The sequence below is a fragment of the Sander vitreus genome, chromosome 21 (genome assembly GCF_031162955.1).
Source record: "Sander vitreus isolate 19-12246 chromosome 21, sanVit1, whole genome shotgun sequence".
Lineage (NCBI taxonomy): Eukaryota > Metazoa > Chordata > Actinopteri > Perciformes > Percidae > Sander > Sander vitreus.
In genome coordinates, this window is record NC_135875.1 from 23,124,818 (window position 1) to 23,142,542 (window position 17,725).

Genomic DNA, 17,725 nt, shown 5'->3' on the forward strand with positions numbered 1-17,725 from the left:
GAACCAGCTCCCCCCCCTTCTGGTCCAAATGTCTTAAAAAGGAAGAGTTTGCAGGCCTTTGCTTACAACCCGGAAAAAAGAAAAAAGAAGTGATAATGGCCTTGTTTTCCCAGGCTAACACCTTTAGCTTTTTAGATACAAGCAAATTGCAGACTGCATTTTGGGCTCCAGACTGCATTTTGCAACCAAAATTTGAGAATGTGCAACTGAATTTTACATCCAGTCACACATGTGCGACCAGTAAATTTGGATTCTGTGGCAGGCCAATGAGTGTGAGAAAGATAGGGAATGGCCATTGTAAGTGGCTAATGTGTGGAGGGGGAGGGTCCTAAAGATAATCAAGCGTCTGTGGGAAGAGACAGATATCACAACCTGCTACGTGCGTCTGAACAATGAGCAAGCAAACTATTGTTCTTCCGACCTGCGGCTAGTGTGCTAGTGCAGAGTCTATAGTGTCACAGTTGGACGATGATTCAGAGTCAGAGGTTTGTGTGGCGAAAAAGGCCCGAACCCACCATTTTCGGGAAGACGAGAATGCAAGAATTCAGCTGGTTGAGGTACTGTAAGGAGACGAACTCCATGAACTGCGAATGTTGGAGTCGCTATCGCAGAACTGCCGACAGTACAGGCACTTCGAAGTTTAAACACAATACACTAGTTAAACACAATCTTAGCCTCAAGCATAGAGTATGCCGTGACATGTTAATAAATGAAAAAGCAACGCCACTGCCAGTTGCGGCGTCACACTCATCGTCCGCACATGCTGTTGCACAGTGCTGTTCTTACCATGTTTCTGTGAAAATCATGATGTTGCCACAGAGATGTTCACAAGTCATTTTTTGCAAGTCAAGAAATGGTCTACTTAACACATCCCTCTAGACCTCGGACCTGGTGAAATATTAACCTAAGTCTGTCACATCATATGGATACAACTATAAAGATACCATTTGCATGTTCCCAGCACAACACTTTGCGATGGTTAGCAGCAAGAATAAGCAGTATGAACTCACTGATGTAATGCCATTTATTTTCTAAGTGTTAGTAGGCTCAGTGAAACTGAGTCCAGCGCGAGGGAGACCCGACTCAGAGGAGGAGAGGTTAGTGAGGCCAGCGTCTCAACGGCAGGTGACAGTGCGCACGGATCCGCTGTGCCACGCATGGATGAAATAATGAAATAGTAAATAGGACTACAGTAACAGAAATATGTGCAGAATTAAGACAGTCAAGACGGCCCAGTGTTTGGTGGACTGGGTGCACCTTGTTCACATCCACGGGATCAATTACGCATCACATGAGTTTGCCCACCCGACACAGCGTTTGTTCCTGGGGAGATGGATCCGTGCATCCCACCTCCTGTGCACCATGGATTTCTTAGCCTCAGCAACTACTAATTATAATATACAATGTGCCTGTTCCCAGCATTAGCACAACACTTTGCGATGGTTAGCTTGTGACGATATATGCTAAATGTAACATCTCTTTTCACATTAGTGTGTGAGTGACTGACCTATTTAGGTGCGTTTTGAGATGGGTGATGAAGTCCGACGTTGTTGATCCGGCATCATTTATCTTGGTGCCACACACTTTGCATATAGCTGTTAGCTTAATGCCACTATTTACGAAGTTATTGAAAGCAAAACTAATGAGAAAAGGCACAACTCCAGGAGGATTTGGTGTCGCCATCGGCAGTGCATATTTTGATATGAGTGTGCGCACATAGGTGCATGCGTTACGTTGCACATTATGGCAAAGGGCAGGGGACATACAGCTCGTCATACGTTTCCCCGTATATGCGCCAATAAAAGAAAATAGAAATACATGAATACATTTTGATTTAAAAAGCAATAATTGCATGAAAACAGGTTGTTGACGAGTCTCAAAGCTCGAGTCCGAGTCAAGTCTGAAGTCTTTTGGGTCGAGTCGCAAGTCAAGTCTGAAGTCAGCTGTTTGTGCGACTCGAGTCCGAGTCTCAGACTCGAGTCCCCATCTCTGTGTTGCCATCCATAATACATTTATGAGTGGTGAGCCGCAGCCGAAGATCATCCATTTGTTTCCTAAAGACATTGAGACGTACATTGGCGAAGAAAATGCTGCGTAGTAATAGCTGATAAGGAGTTAGCCTTAGCCTAGGTGAGAGAGGTAGAAATGTGACAGCAGAGAGCGGAGACCGCTTACACACACATAGGATGCTAAATATATAACTATTTACCTCGTAAAAACAATTAGTGCTTGTGTGAGTGTTGTGAGATCCCCTCTCTCTGGCTCCCTCATTACTCAATATTTCCTACACTGGGTGTTAGATACTTAATTGGCCTAGATACTCCCCGTTCCATGGAAGTTTAAACACCTTAGATGTGATTATTTCAGTGTAAACAAAAAAAGAGACGGAGAGGAGAGAGGGAGAGCCTGTATGAGGCAATAATACAGTACGCTGACAATAATAATACTTTGTATACATTTCTGAATGTGCATTTGTTAAGCACCATTCAATTAAAATGTGACTGTGAACTAAACTAAAATACCACATTGTAGTGTCTGTATTTATTAACAAAGCATTTATCAGTAAAACAGTTAACATGGGGGAAATGTGAAAAATTGCATTGCAGGTCGATTTAAGTTGTGCGCCCCTAAATCTTCTGCCTGTGTCCTTAACATTTTTTTAGTTAGGGGCTACAATGATCCTTGTAAAAAAAAGTATAAAAAGGCATGCCACGCACAATGGCTATGTGGCAAATGGAGACCGACAGCAAGACGACTTGCTGGCAAACGAGGACGAGTGGCCTCAGAGCCAGTTCTGACTGCCTCGAGCTGTCCTGTTGGATCTCTGTGCTGTTTTGGACCCAGTGTTACAGAGGAGCACTCTGAGAAACCACGCCTACAGCTTTTGTGGCTATAGTAAGGCCCACACTGTGCCCTCCAAACATATTTTCCTCTTTTACACCCCTCTAACAAGAACTGCAACTTATCTACAATCCCAATCAGAAAAATGAGATGGAAAAAAAATCCCTCTAAAATACCACATTAAAACAACAAGATGTGGGCGCCTGGGTGGATCACCTGGTGGAGCACGCGCCCATGAGTAGAGGTTTGCTCCTCGACGCAGCGGCCGCGGGTTTGCCTCCGACTTGCGGGTCTTTGCTGCATGTCATTCCCCCTCTCTCTCCCCTTTCAGGTCTTCAGCTGTCCTATAAAATTAAAGGCTTAAAATGCCCCAAAAAATTATCTTTAAAACACCAAGACGTTGAGGAAGACCATAGAAAACCGCATACTGTGATTTGGTATCAAAAACGTGACATTTGGAGATTTCTGCAAAAACTGCATTTTTCATCAGGTCATCTGGGACACGTCTGCTTTCTGTCCCCAGAATCAGAACTAAACCGGGGAAGCAGCGTTCAGTTTTTATGCTCCACATATCTGGAACAAACTCCCAGAAAACTGCAGGTCCGCCGCAACTCTGTTCTTTTATATCAAGGCTGAAGACCTTTCCTTTTTACTGCTGCCTTTCTTCAAATAATTGTTCACTTCTTATAGTGCACTGTTTACTTACTTACTTACTGTTTACTGTTTACTTTTTTTTCAGCCTCAGTATAATTTACAGAATATATTTTCTTTTATATTTTATATATCTTGGTTCATTACAGAGCTCTTGAGAAATTGTCCTTGACCCCATGACATGACGACATGACTCTGTCGATATGACCTGTCTCTCCACAGGCAGCAAACCCCGGCTGTGTTCTGGAGGACTTTGTGCGCTGGTACTCACCTAGAGATTACGTGGAAGAGGAGGTGATCGATAAGAAGGGCAACACAGTGGTGAAAGGCGAGCTTAGTGCCAGGATGAAGATCCCAGGCAACATGTGGGTAGAGACTTGGGAGACAGCCAGGGTTACACCTGCACGCCGCCAGAGAAGACTTTTTGACGACACTAAGGAGGCTGAAAAGGTAACTTTTTTTTTTTGTACAGCTGGCTCACTCTCAGGTATGCAAACTCCTCACCTTTCGGCAGTTTTGAATCAGATCCGATGAGAAAATATTATAGGGGGGTCTGGCCTGGCCACAGTTTTATAATGAACCGGAAATATTTTTACATCTCTCGTGTGTTCTGTGCTAATGGTTCCTACGCCACCCCAAATGAACACCAACCAAGTAGTCTATATCTTTGACGTTCCACTTCCGGGATTGCTCCGGTGCCGCAGAAAATTCCGCCGGATGCATGTATTTTCCGTTTCCTTCTGCTTTCTTGTGTTGGAATTTTAAATTCGGTGGATTTATGAGGACTATTTTTGACTGCTCCTCAGATCTCTGCAGGGTAAACTAAACCTGGGTTTTTAATGTGTTTTAGGTTCTGCACTATTTGGCAGTACAGAAACCTGCAGATCTGACCTGCCATCTCCTGCCCTGCATACTCCATGCTGCTATTCTGAAGTTAAATGAGGAAGGTGAGTCAAAAAATTTTTTTAAAAACTTTATGATATTAAACAGTCAAACATATAGACAAACCCCCACAGTATTATCAAGACGAAAACATCTGAAACAATTCAATGCAACATTGGTAATTTCCATCTTTTTATGGATGACTAATTAAACCTTAAACATGAGTGATGCCATTTGTGTCAAAAATGGCACACTTTCTCTATGAGTCACAGCTCTAGAACAAAAAGGCATCATACCCCTTTGACTTTCCATTGATAGCCATATTATAAATCATAGGAAAACAATTCATTACAAATGGGGGGGGGGTAGATAGACTACTGACTCTGTACTACATTTAACAATTAGCCTACTGATTAAACACTAAATATTAATTATTTTATTATTTAAAAAACGTGCTCTAACAGTGTTACTCGCATGGCTCCCATTATCCTCCGTGACACGCTCTCTTCCACTTCGCCTGACAACTTTTCTCCAAAACAAACAGCTCTGAGATAACAGAGCTCAGCCCATAGCTTCACTCACTCAAAGCAGATAGTATGCGCGAAATAAAAACAGGACACGTAATTTCACTGTGTGTAGTGTTTAACTAGGCTAACTAACCGTGTGTTGTGATGATTAAAAAATAAAAAATAAACAGCTGTGTCTCAAAGACTGAATATCTCTGTGATAGCAGTGCTTCGGCTGTAGCCTACTTCCACCCAATATAGTCCCAAGTCAGTATCTGCCTAGGAAATCGTCTAGTCTTAATCTGCATTGCTATTTGTACTTGTTGTGAATACGCAGGACACAAGAAGTAATTAGGTTTTGTTTTTGTTGTTGTTGGGTCACTTTTACTCACGACATGCTAACCGGCAACATAGGATTCCATTTACTACGCTAAGCTAAGCTAGCGATGGTGCTGCCGGACTAAGACAATGCATGCGCTGAGACAAAAATGTGTTTGCCCACCTATATAAATATAGAGGAGACGGTTATTTCAACAAACGGTGGCATATTCCTTTAACTGCAAAGTGCTGCGGGAAACCCTGGTCATCGCCGCATGATGCTCACTTAAACGACGTAGAGACAACCCAACCGTGTGGGGAGTGTGTCCACTGTCATTTCCATGCTTCCCATTCATTTATATGGGAGCAGCCCTGCAATGTGTTCTGTTAGTGTTGTGGGGACTTTGGAGAAGTAGGGCTTCAGCCTCTCAAAAGCTCACGAAAATCTTTTAAACTGATCATTGTCTATCTGAAGACAAGTGCATATCCTATTTCTTGCATAAAATGTTTTCAGAAACCCATAACTGATATTTGGGTGAAAATGGTTATAGAAAACAAGACTGACTTGTGATTCTTATTCATAGGCCTATATACTCACACTATTATATAGCCACCTGGTAGAGATCCCAACACACTACAAACAGGCAAACTGGCAAATACTTTACACAGCTATACAGGTGCTGGTCATATAATTAGAATATAATGAAAAAGTTTATTTGTTTCAGTAATTCCATTCAAAAAGTGAAACTTGTATAATGTATACATTCATTCCACACAGACTGATATATTTCAAGTGTTTATTTCTTTTACTTTTGATGATTAGAACTGACAACTAATGAAAACCCCAAATTCAGTATCTCAGAAAATTAGAATATTGTGACAAGGTTCAATATTGAAGACACCTGGTGCCACACTCTAATCAGCTAATTAACTCAAAACGCCTGCAAAGGCCTTTAAATGGTCCCTCAGTCTAGTTCTGTAGGCTACACAATCATGGGGGAGACTGCTGAATTGACAACTGTCCAAAAGACGACCATTGACACCTTTCACAAGGAGGGCAAGACACAAAAGGTCATTGCTAAAGAGGCTGGCTGTTCACAGAGCTCTGTGTCCAAGCACATTAGAGAGGCGAAGGGAAGGAAAAAATGTGGTAGAAAAAAGTGTACAAGCAATAGGGATAACCGCACCCTGGAGAGGATTGTGAAACAAAACCCATTCAAACATGTGGGGAAGATTCACAAAGAGTGGACTGCAGCTGGAGTCAGAGCTTCAAGAACCACCATGCACAGACGTATGCAAGACATGGGTTTCAGCTGTCCCATTCCTTGTGTCAAGCCACTCTTGAACAAGACTCAGCGTCAGAAGCGTCTCGCCTGGGCTAAAGACAAAAAGGACTGGACTGCTGCTGAGTGGTCCAAAGTTATGTTCTCTGATGAAAGTACATTTTGCATTTCCTTTGGAAATCAAGGTCCCAGAGTCTGGAGGAAGAGAGGAGAGGCACAGAATCCACGTTGCTTGAAGTCCAGTGTAAAGTTTCCACAGTCAGTGATGGTTTGGGGTGCCATGTCATCTGCTGGTGTTGGTCCACTGTGTTTTTTGAGGTCCAGGGTCAACGCAGCCATCTACCAGGAAGTTTTAGAGCACTTCATGCTTCCTGCTGCTGACCAACTTTATGGAGATGCAGATTTCATTTTCCAACAGAACTTGGCACCTGCACACAGTGCCAAAGCTACCAGTACCTGGTTTAAGGACCATGGTATCCCTGTTCTTAATTGGCCAGCAAACTCGCCTGACCTTAACCCTATAGAAAATCTATGGGGTATTGTGAAGAGGAAGATGCGATGCGCCAGACCCAACAATACAGAAGAGCTGAAGGCCACTATCAGAGCAACCTGGGCTCTCATAACACCTCAGCAGTGCCACAGACTGATCGACTCCATGCCACGCCGCATTGCTGTAGTCATTCAGGCAAAAGGAGCCCCAACTAAGTATTGAGTGCTGTACATGCTCATACTTTTCATGTTCATACTTTTCAGTTGGCCAACATTTCTAAAAATCCTTTTTTTGTATTGGTCTTAAGTAATATTCTAATTTTCTGAGATACTGAATTTGGGGTTTTCATTAGTTGTCAGTTATAATCATCACAATTAAAAGAAATAAATACTTGAAATATATCAGTCTGTGTGGAATGAATGTATACATTATACAAGTTTCACTTTTTGAATGGAATTACTGAAATAAATCAACTTTTTCATGATATTCTAATTATATGACCAGCACCTGTATTGGCTGCTGTGACTAAACAAAACAACACAAAAATGATCAGATGTATGTTAATGCAAGGTAGTTTTACAATTTGAAAAAAGTTTTTAACTAGTATATTAAAAGTCAAAGTCAAGTAAAAGGCCAGTATACTTTTCCAAAGTGTATCCCAAGCATGTCATTTAATGGTTGCCTTCAGATGTACTATGCATATCTGCAAACCATGTTGCCTTTTGGTGGAAGGGACCACATCATTTCGCTGAGCCAAACTTTTTTGGAAGCAGACAAAAAAAGCAGCAATTTAATTTTGAGCAGAAGACGAAATGTCAGTTTCTACACACAATATTGTTGGAAAAATCATCTGTACCATCATTTGACTACCAGAATCTGTGATTATGTGTGCATTGCAAAAAATAATAATTTAGTGTGGAGTTCCTCTCTAGAACAGGATCGTCTTTGACCTCATGTTTGTGATTAAACAGTTTTTGCTTTATGTAAGAAATCTGCCACTGAAGTAAATCTAATCAAATGTAATAAAGGCTGTCTTCCCTGAAGAATGACTAAATGCTAAAAATGTGGGAAACTTAGGAAAGAAATTTTGTGTGTGGATCACCAGAAGTGTGGAATTATACAGTATATTATGTTGAAACAATATTTTTCCATGGGCTATAACACATGGAGGGATCATTCCATCTTCTCTTTACTTAATCAATTGCCTGCAACCTTGTCATTGTTTTTTCTTTCTACTTCTCTCCTTTGTCTTGATCTTCTTGCTAACAGAGTCAGCAGAAGACATTCCATCAGTAAAAAAAAACATACAGCAATCTACATGTCAAGCTAGCAAGCTGCTGCACCCCCTCAACCATGACTACAAGAAGTTAGAGGTCAGTGACAGGGAGGACTGGAAATGAACTCCACAAGCTGCTCATTCTTACTAGGATAAGACATACTGTATGAAGCATCTCTCACTTTGTGTTCCATTGCACTGTATTGTGTGTAGTGTATTGTAAATTGTATGCAAAAGTTGATTGTCCTATACAATTAGACATATTGGCCCTCATTTATCAACCTAACGTAGAAACCATCGCAGATATGAGCGCAGAAATCATCTTACGACAGGCTTCACGTGTGATTCATGAAACGTCACACCAATCGGAGTGTAAGGATGGTCGTACATTGATAAATGCAGCTGCTGGAAACTATCGTAATTTAAATATCACGCCCCAATATATACTCTGTTTTGAGGCCTCGCCCCTACAATTTACGACATGGTGAGACGTAATCCGGCTGAGAAGCGGCACTTTTCAGAGGTGGAGATTGAAACCCTGAAATCTCAGGTTCATTTGCACTAACGTGTGTACTATTTGGCAGCCTGAAAACTGGTATTAAAGGCTGTAGAAAGAATGCGGAATGGAAAGAGATCACTGATGCGTTCAACAGTGTTGCCGTAGTAAATCGGACTCCAGCTGAAGTTTATTTAATGTAGGACATCCTTGACATTTATGCTATAGTCTTAATAGTATTCTGGCTCCATCACTACATTTATAGCACCCTGTTTTCCTGGGTGATGTTGTGCAGAATCCCACAGGCTAAAACTATGTTGCAGATTTTTTCTGCCGTGTATGGGTGATATCGCTGATGCAAGACACAGCCATCTGCCCTTAATCAATCCGATGAAGCGCTCCACCATGGCCCGTGCGCGTACGTGTGCACAGAGGTCCTCTATAAGAGCCAGATCTGCCATTGCTGATAAGTGATCAACTGATGACTTCTCCTTCTCCTGTTAAACTTATAATCTTGTTGATTATATGCTGCACCGCAAGTCCACACTGACTCGAAAACTTGCGTACACGAGTTCAGACCAGACGTGACATTTATACGCTCACGTTCAAATTGATAAATGCCTTGCTTTGCGTAGGAATCGGTGTACGCCCGTCCTACGCCTGTTTTAGGTCGTACGCACATTTCATAAATGAGGGCCATTGTCAGTTAAGAGCTGTTTAGCATAAAGTGTAGGCTTTTCTCAATGATAGCACTGTCGGTTCATTTATTTGTCATTTTACAACACTGGGTTGCATAATGAAATTTAAGTTGTCTTAAGCTGTTAATCTCCTTCACACTACATACACAGAACATAATACAAATATTTAAGTTAGAATAGAACAAAATGAAATAAAACAGTATGTACACTTATTTCTATACAAATCCTTTTATACTTATATATCTAGCAGTGTTTCCGATACATAGGTTATACTTGGGCGCCCTGGCCAGGTAGATTGATACCCGCCCAGGTAGTTAAATCCGAATTACATTTTTTTCCATACGATGTAATTTTATAGCACACAGACCAGCAGCTTCGAGCCTCTCCCCCGTAGTGAACTTCTACCGAGTGCATGTCATAGCTTCAACAATTCACTTCAGGCCAGGCTCAGAGCCAGGCTTACGTCAGTAGCACGTTGGAAGTAGCAAAGATCCTCTAGAGTAGCATGCTGCTTGCGATGTTGTGCCACCCAATGGGATTAACTGTACTGACAAACACCACTGTGAAAGTGGTCCTTTATATATAAATAGCTTTTTCTAGCTTGGTCCAGAGATGTTTTGTACCAAATTTGGTGATGATTGCTGAAAATGTGTAGACTTCTTGGATAGGTTCATCTTGCAAAACCCAGGAAAAGAATTGAGACTTACAGTTCAAAAGTTACAGGCCCAAACAAAAAGTATGTTGTTATAAAGCCATAATCTGGCCAAATTGATCATCAATTCAAACAAAGCACATCATTGGGTCCACAATGATACACGATACACTAGCCAGGTGTGAAGTAGAACGGATGAACGGTTCTCGAGATACAGACACACACACACACACACACACACACACACACAGATTCCTTGCTTCATAATTAGATTAAAAGGACCGTCCAAAACATTTTAACTTAATAGTGATTGTTTAACTTCAAATCCAACATGATCAAGTACAGAGTGGACAAAAACTAAAATAATCCTGACACGTATGGACTGCACTCTACTTATAATTAATGTGAAGTTCCTCCAGCTTCTGTTCTGACAGCATGTATTGTATTTGTAACCTTTCTCTACTGTAGGATTTCATAAACCAGTTGATGGCCATGGAGACGGTCATCACCCGAGCTCGCTCACTCAAAGCCAAGTTTGCCATTTGTGAGGGCGCGAAGGGAGAGGACACAGAAGAGTTAGAGAAGTAAGATACACAGTTCATTATATCTTTCCGAGACACATTTCCACTATTTCAACTGTCTTGGAGGGGTTGAGGGGTGTTGGTGGCGCAAGCGCACAGATGGAGTACATAGTACATGTACACTCCCTCTGCATATCTGCCACCTGGAGATACCCTTCAGCACTGCTGCGGGACTCTGGGTTGTGTCGTTTTAGATGTTAGGGGTGTAGTGCGGAGAGAAGGCTGGGTTGAAGATTGTGGCTGAGACCAACAGGTTTTGTGTCACAGATGGAGTTGATTTTTATCATCCCTTAACGGAGTATGTACAGTAAAAACAAATAGTTCTGCGAAGCTAAATTAAATTCAGCAATCTAAAAAGAATAGATTATCAACATATAATTAATAAAAAAATATGAAGTCAACTTCTTTTTTTCTTTTTTTTTTTTTTTACTTATTTTTATTTCCTTTGCAATCAGACAGTACAGTCAACTGTTTAGAGACACGATACAGGCATAAATGTCTTAGATTTCAGCATCACCTTAACATCCACACATTGTTCGCAGGGATGAGCGACATTCCTCCAGCAACACAAAGAAGAAATCGGGTCAGTAGGAATTCAACATCCTATCATATCAGATATTATTGATGTTGTTTTATCCCAGAACTCATGCACCTGTTCACACTCACAGACTATATGCAGGAAAGTTCCAGTTTGTTCAGGTTGACAGAACGTGCAATAGGGAGTGGAAATGACTTTAGAGACGTATCTCTTCTGGGGAGTCCAATATATCCTATGGCATATGTTGAAATGGATATACTGGTGATTTGGGTTCTTGGAACAGTGGAAAATGTTGTCTTAATTGTCTCCCAATTAATTGCGTTCCCCTCAGGGCTCAGCTCTCGCTCCCATTTCTTTACTATTGGGAGTTCTATAGATACTTGCATCAGTTTAGCATAAATCCTACTTCACAATTCTCACACCAATTCTCTCACAGGGAAATCAACAAACCATTTAATGACTGGGTGCGCCTCAAGACTGTTTCCCCATGGCACTCCATAGCATTTTAGGGCTGATCTTAAGCGAAGATAAAGGTAAAAAGATGTCCTGGGGACCTTAAAACTAGCTCTCAGGTCCTCAAAACTCAACATACCTTCATCATTGAATAGCTGGTCTAGAGTATAAATACCTCTGTCACTCCACTGGTTATAAACAAAAGGTTTGTTACCAGACATTAAGTGTATGTTGTGCTAAATTGGGGTGTTCAAATGCCACTTATTGGTGTAGCGTAGTTGCTCCTCGACCTGTTTAAAGTTGGTCAATGTGTTGGTGATAATAGGGCCATAGGCTAGCATACACTTTTTTGGACACACACCTGTAAAGGCAAGGTCTTGCAGTCTTAGACTTCCAGTGAGGTTTTGCTCTATTTCTCTCCATGGAACTGTAGATAAGGGGTCCATCCACACTCTGAGGGCCCGTAGCTGAAAGGCTCTGTGATACACTTTAAGGTTGGGGAGGGCCAGGCCTCCCGTGTTTGTGGTACGTTGCAGGGTAGAGTACTTTAGTCTAGGTTGTTTATTATTCCAAATATACTGCCGAATTACAGTATCAAGTTTCTTACAGAAATGTATTGGTGGGGATAAGGGGATCATTGTACTCACGAAATTCACATGAGGAACTATGTTCATTTTAACAACAGGAATCCTGGACCGTAGCAATGCTGGCAGCGCAGATCAATTGGCCAGATCCCTTTTGAAAACTACTTAATACAGTTTCATAGTTGTCCTGGACAACTCGCTGTAGCGATGTGTGAATGGTGATGCCCAAATATGTAATTTTGCTTTGGGTTAGTATTGTACCACTAATAGCTGATGTCACCTGTTGTTCAATAGAAGAAGATTAAATTTATTCCAATTAATTTTATAGCCAGAGATTGAGCCAAATTTGTGGTTTCCCTTTTTTAACTGTTTTTAATGCTGATTTAAGTTCCTCTAACATTATAGGTTGACACAGTTCTTCTGCCTCCTCTGGGTCAAGAAGAGGCAGGTTTAGCTCTTTTAGGAACTCCTGGCACTGGGTTAGGATCTGGGTTGCAGGAGGACTCATACAACTTTGAATAAAAGGATTGAAAAGTGGAGCTGATATCTTTAGGATTCGTTAAGATACCTCGGTCCGTGCGGATGCTGTTGATAGCAGTTCTGGACTCGCTTTGTTTTAATTTCAGAGCCAGCAATTTGCTTGGTTTACAACCATTAAAATAGTAATTTTGCCTCACTCTGTGCATTATGCATTCAGCTCTCCTTAGCAAATCATTTAGCTCTGCTCGACTTGTGACTAGTTGAGTATGTGTAGTGATCAGACAGACAACCCAGGGAGTGTGCGAAAGCGGGACCCAAAGCATAACGGTGGGGAGGCAAACATCGGGAAATATCAAGAGGTGTGAGCCGCAAGGTCTGCGGTATGTTGCCGTTGCAAATATCCCATTAACATTGATTGAGTAAAAAGGCTATAGCACTTCTACCTCAATTATGGCGCCCCCTAAAGGCCGATCATCACCAAATCTGGTATAGAGCCGTAGAGTGGCTTGTCGAACAATAATCTCAAGTTTTGTGATGATAGCATTTACTGCGGCAGAGATATTGCCATTGCAAATTGTAGATAGCAATGGCTACCCAGGTAGTATTTGCTCCTCCCAGTTTCCTATATCAAGGGGCACCCGTCAGGGGTGTCCCCTGTCCCCATTATTTTTCGCCTTCTCTCTAGAACCACTGGCCCAGAAAATTAGACGGCATCCCTCTGTCCTTCCTATTACTTTTTGCAATACAGAATACAGAACATCATTATATGCTGATGGTACCTTACTCTATGTTGGTGACGCAGGGTCCTCTATATCACATTTATTATCCACCTTTTGATTTATTCAGCTCTTTTTCTGGATATAAGATCATTTGGACTATATCATCATTAATGCACTTAAATTCAGCCTTATCGCCCACGTCCCTGCCCCCTAACATCCAAATAGTAAGGCAATTTAGGTACCTCGGTGTTGACATATGTATTCCCTTCTACATCTCTCATAGCGTTACTGGCGGACACCGCTCCTTACGACCATGCATTTGCGCGTCACTCAGACACTGCAAATCGTCAGCAATGAAAAGGGAACTCCCTGTTGAGTTCAATGATACCTCACACAAGACTCTACATCATACAGTTCATTAGCTGTGAAAGTGGGCATGGCTTAAGCATAGGGGGTGGGCTAAACCATCACCAATGAATAAGGAACTCTCTGCTGAGTTCAATGATACCTCACACAAGGGTCTACATCAAACGGGTCATAAGTTATTAAAGGGGGCATGGTTTAAGTATAGGGGGCGTGCCAAACCATCACCAATGAAGAAGGAACTATCTGCTGAGTTCAATGACACCTCACCCAAGACTACCTTAAAAGGTTCAAATGTTATGAAAGGGGGCGTGGCCTGAGTACGTGGGCGTGGTTAAAGTATAGACCACCACATGTAGACCACACATAAGTTTGATGTAAATCGGATGATGTTTGTCATATAAGGCTGATTTCTGTTGCCAGCGGGTGGCGCTATGACCAAAAGTCAATTTTGGCCTATAAATGTCCTCAGGCCTGGACCTTTGTCAATCGTGAGAAATTTCGGCCAAATTGGACAATGTACACTAAATTTGCAACAATTTCTTCGTTCATCGATCAATGATCAAAATGGCCACGACGACACCTTTGGACGAAAAGTTTTTCTTTTAATAAGTTTTTATCTTTAAGGTGTTGAGATGGTACAGACCAAATTTGAAGTCCATCGGATGAAATCTCTAGGAGTTTGTTAAAGTGTAGCACCTTGACTTTTAGGCCTACTTCCTGTTGCCACTAGGGGGCGTTATGACTTTTAGCCAGTATCGGCCTGTAGATGTCGTCAGGGTTGGACTCTTATTAATCCTGAAAAGTTTCGAGCCAATTGGACAATGTACACTCAAGTTATACCCACTTCCTGTTTCGATGGCGAAACGCACAAGATGGCTGCCCTGCCACGGCCATGTCCTATGACGAAAAGTTTTTCTTTTAATAACTTTTCATCTTTAACGTCTTAAGATGGCACAGACCAAATTTGAAGTTGATCGGATGAAATCTCTAGGAGGAGTTTGTTAAAGTACGATGTGGAAATGGCCAAAATCGCACTAATTTTGAACTTTCAATTAAAAATTGTGGACTTCCTGTTGGGTTTAGGGTATGGCTCCAATGAGGTTTTCTGTACGTCTTGACATGCTTCATATGTGTACCAAGTTACGTGAGTCTACGTTAAATGTACTGCAGGGGCTCCATTTTTTTTGTTTTGTAGGGGGCACCTATTCCCAAAACCCTTAAAATTCGTACATTTTCACCAGACTTGATGCGACCACCAATTTTGGTGAGTTTTTGTTAAGCCCCTCAAAAAGCCGATTCATTTGCAGAAAATAATCATTCCTTCAGTTTCAATAGGGCCTTCGCCGCTGTCGGCGCCAGGCCCTAAAAATGTATGCACTTCCTCGTATAAACTTTTACTCCTCTATGGTTCCCCTTGCACCCCCCAAAGGGGTATTGGGAACAGTTGCATTCCCTCATATCTAAATTTGTATGGAAAAATCATTTTTCTTTTACTTGCAGTTGAGATCTGCCGCGAAGGCATATTGTGTACCTTGGGGAGTACCACTCCTAACACACCCACTGCATAAATTATTTTCTGTACAAGGACAAACACGAGGGATGGTTTCCGATCTTTATAAATTTATCTCTGACCCTCATGGGTCTTTATCAATAGAAGGTGTATGGTGTAGCGATTTATCCTCTATAAAAGAGATTTGCTGGGACACAGTATGGAAGAATCTACAGGATACATCCAAAAACCCTGATCACCAATTAATACATTTAAAATGAAGAAGAAAACGTGATGCTATGAAAATCATCCCATCTCCTAATATTGTGACTTATGTATGTCTCAGGGTCATTTATACATATGTTTTGGGAGTGTCCCAATGTGTCACCGAGATCTAGTCAGAACATTCTACATGTATGGGATGAAGCTTACAAATTGGTTAAAGAAAGAGTGCAGCATAAATGTATTTGACAAATATTTATCATGTCAGGTATTATATCTGTATGTTTGTATTGTTTCCTTTTTTTTGGGGAGGTCGAGAGATCAGGGACGGGTCGGTAAGGGGGTCGCCATGGGATGGGGGAGGGTGGGGATGTTTGTTTTGTATTTGTGAGGTATAAAGTTTTGTGATGTTTTTAAAAGTCTAAGCCTGTACTATTATTGAAAGTTTTCCTGTTTATTATCAATAAAAAAATATCTTAATAAAAAAGGGACTAACAGTGACATTTGAAGCTGAATTGGTCTACTGGCAACAGGGCTCTACTGTGACCAATTAACTGTCCCATGCCACTGGCTAATATTTGATGTCTTTCTCCAGGTTTGTGAGCTCCCTGCTGGAAGAACCAGAGGTTGTGGTGATTGGAGCCGGCCAGGGGCCAGCTGGTAGCATCATCCACAGGCTCTTTGTCAACGCTCAGAGGGTAAGCAGCCTCACTCTCTGTCTCACTCCTGCTCCCTGTCACACAGTTCACCAGGGGTAGTTATCACATTATATGGTGATGGTAACATAGGGTATCTTAGCATGTAGTCTGGCTCAAAGGATGTAGATTGCTGGGATAAAGCCTGATGTGCCAAATGTACCTCCACTCTTAATACAAACAAGCCAGAGTGTGTTGTTTTTTCCCCTATCCCAGATAGATAGGCGGTGTAGCCAGACCATACTCCCACTGCTAACATAGCGCTGTGGAGATAGGTCTGGCAATGCAAAACATGTGACAAGATCCAGTATTGAAATTTTCCCGTATGTTTTACATACACGCAGGTTTTATTTTGAGGTCGGAATCAGAAGCAGAATTGTAAGCGACACAAATAGGTTGTTTCAACTGATCATCATCTCTGCTTCATGTCCGTTTGTTGATGGGTTTTCTGGCATCACACGGCATCTAATGTCTTGCAGCCAACTTGAAGTACAAATTAATTTCCCATTTACTTGAGGCTGGCTATAGTGATGCACCAATCCAAACAGTGAATCTGTATCAGCACTGACACTTATTAAATAAATCAGGTATTGGCTACCAAACACATACTACTTGGTTGTCCCTGTCACTTCAATTTTATAAACTGTCTAGAACAACATAATAAAAAAAGTTATCTTGCTCATAGAAGAATGATTGCAGTCAGTTCCACACTAGTCTGGTTTACCAGATATACAGTGTCGTTACAGAGAGTATTGTGATTGTTTTAAAGAAATACAAACAACCCAGAGCAGTTTCATCCTTTCTAACAGAATGTTAACTCATGCAGCCAGACCATACTCCAGCACTGACACAGCACTAGTTCCACACAGTTAAACATCTACTTCAGGTCTGACAACTCATGAAAAAACAAATACAATTTAAATGAAGCATACAATGACATCATTTTACATTGCCTATACATTAAATGTTGCATAAAGTATTGCATGTGCAAATGCGGCAATGATGTTGCAAAGCCTCTGTGGGCTGTGGTGCACATCTCAATGGAGAACATGGAATATTCTCTTCCACTGTCCCTTTTCCTTTTTTTAGCGACATCTCCTTATATTGTTGTTTTTTTGCCCTTACAGGTGTGAGAATTGTTTTCTGTAATTTCAGCCGGTGTTGAGAATTGGACTGTAACATGAAAATGTAAGAAGTAAATGTTTCTAAAAATATTATACCCCCCCACTATAACTTAAAATGAATCCATACAATACAAGGACCTTACATTGGAATTTACCAGTAATTCGGCCTGGGTCATCATCCGCCATAGCTTCTGTAGGAGAGCAAGTTTAATTTTTTACTAGGGAAATTGTTGGTTGTGTACATTATGTATTGCACATCCCTCATAAAGCAAATCACTAAACAAAGAATTGTCACCAAGAGTTCCCAAAATACCTCTACTGCATCAGGTCAGGACAGCTCTGGAGTATCCCTACAGTGGGTACGGAAGTATTCAGACCCCT

At 41.5% G+C, this 17,725-nt stretch overlaps 1 protein-coding gene across 2 annotated transcripts in view; it reads left to right on the forward strand.

Annotated features, from left to right (window-relative positions):
- Positions 1 to 17,725, forward strand: part of rab3gap1 (RAB3 GTPase activating protein subunit 1) — a 96,013-nt gene that overhangs the window by 57,843 nt on the left and 20,445 nt on the right. The window contains exons 19-24 of one of the 2 annotated variants that reach the window (XM_078279721.1): positions 3,715 to 3,942; positions 4,343 to 4,439; positions 8,241 to 8,344; positions 10,562 to 10,677; positions 11,217 to 11,257; positions 16,121 to 16,211. In XM_078279721.1, the coding sequence (XP_078135847.1) occupies positions 3,715 to 3,942; positions 4,343 to 4,439; positions 8,241 to 8,344; positions 10,562 to 10,677; positions 11,217 to 11,257; positions 16,121 to 16,128 (594 nt within the window). In that variant the 3' untranslated portion in view covers positions 16,129 to 16,211. Of the gene's footprint in view, positions 1 to 3,714; positions 3,943 to 4,342; positions 4,440 to 8,240; positions 8,345 to 10,561; positions 10,678 to 11,216; positions 11,258 to 16,120; positions 16,224 to 17,725 lie in introns of those variants that run through there. The other variant, XM_078279720.1, reaches the window with a different exon arrangement.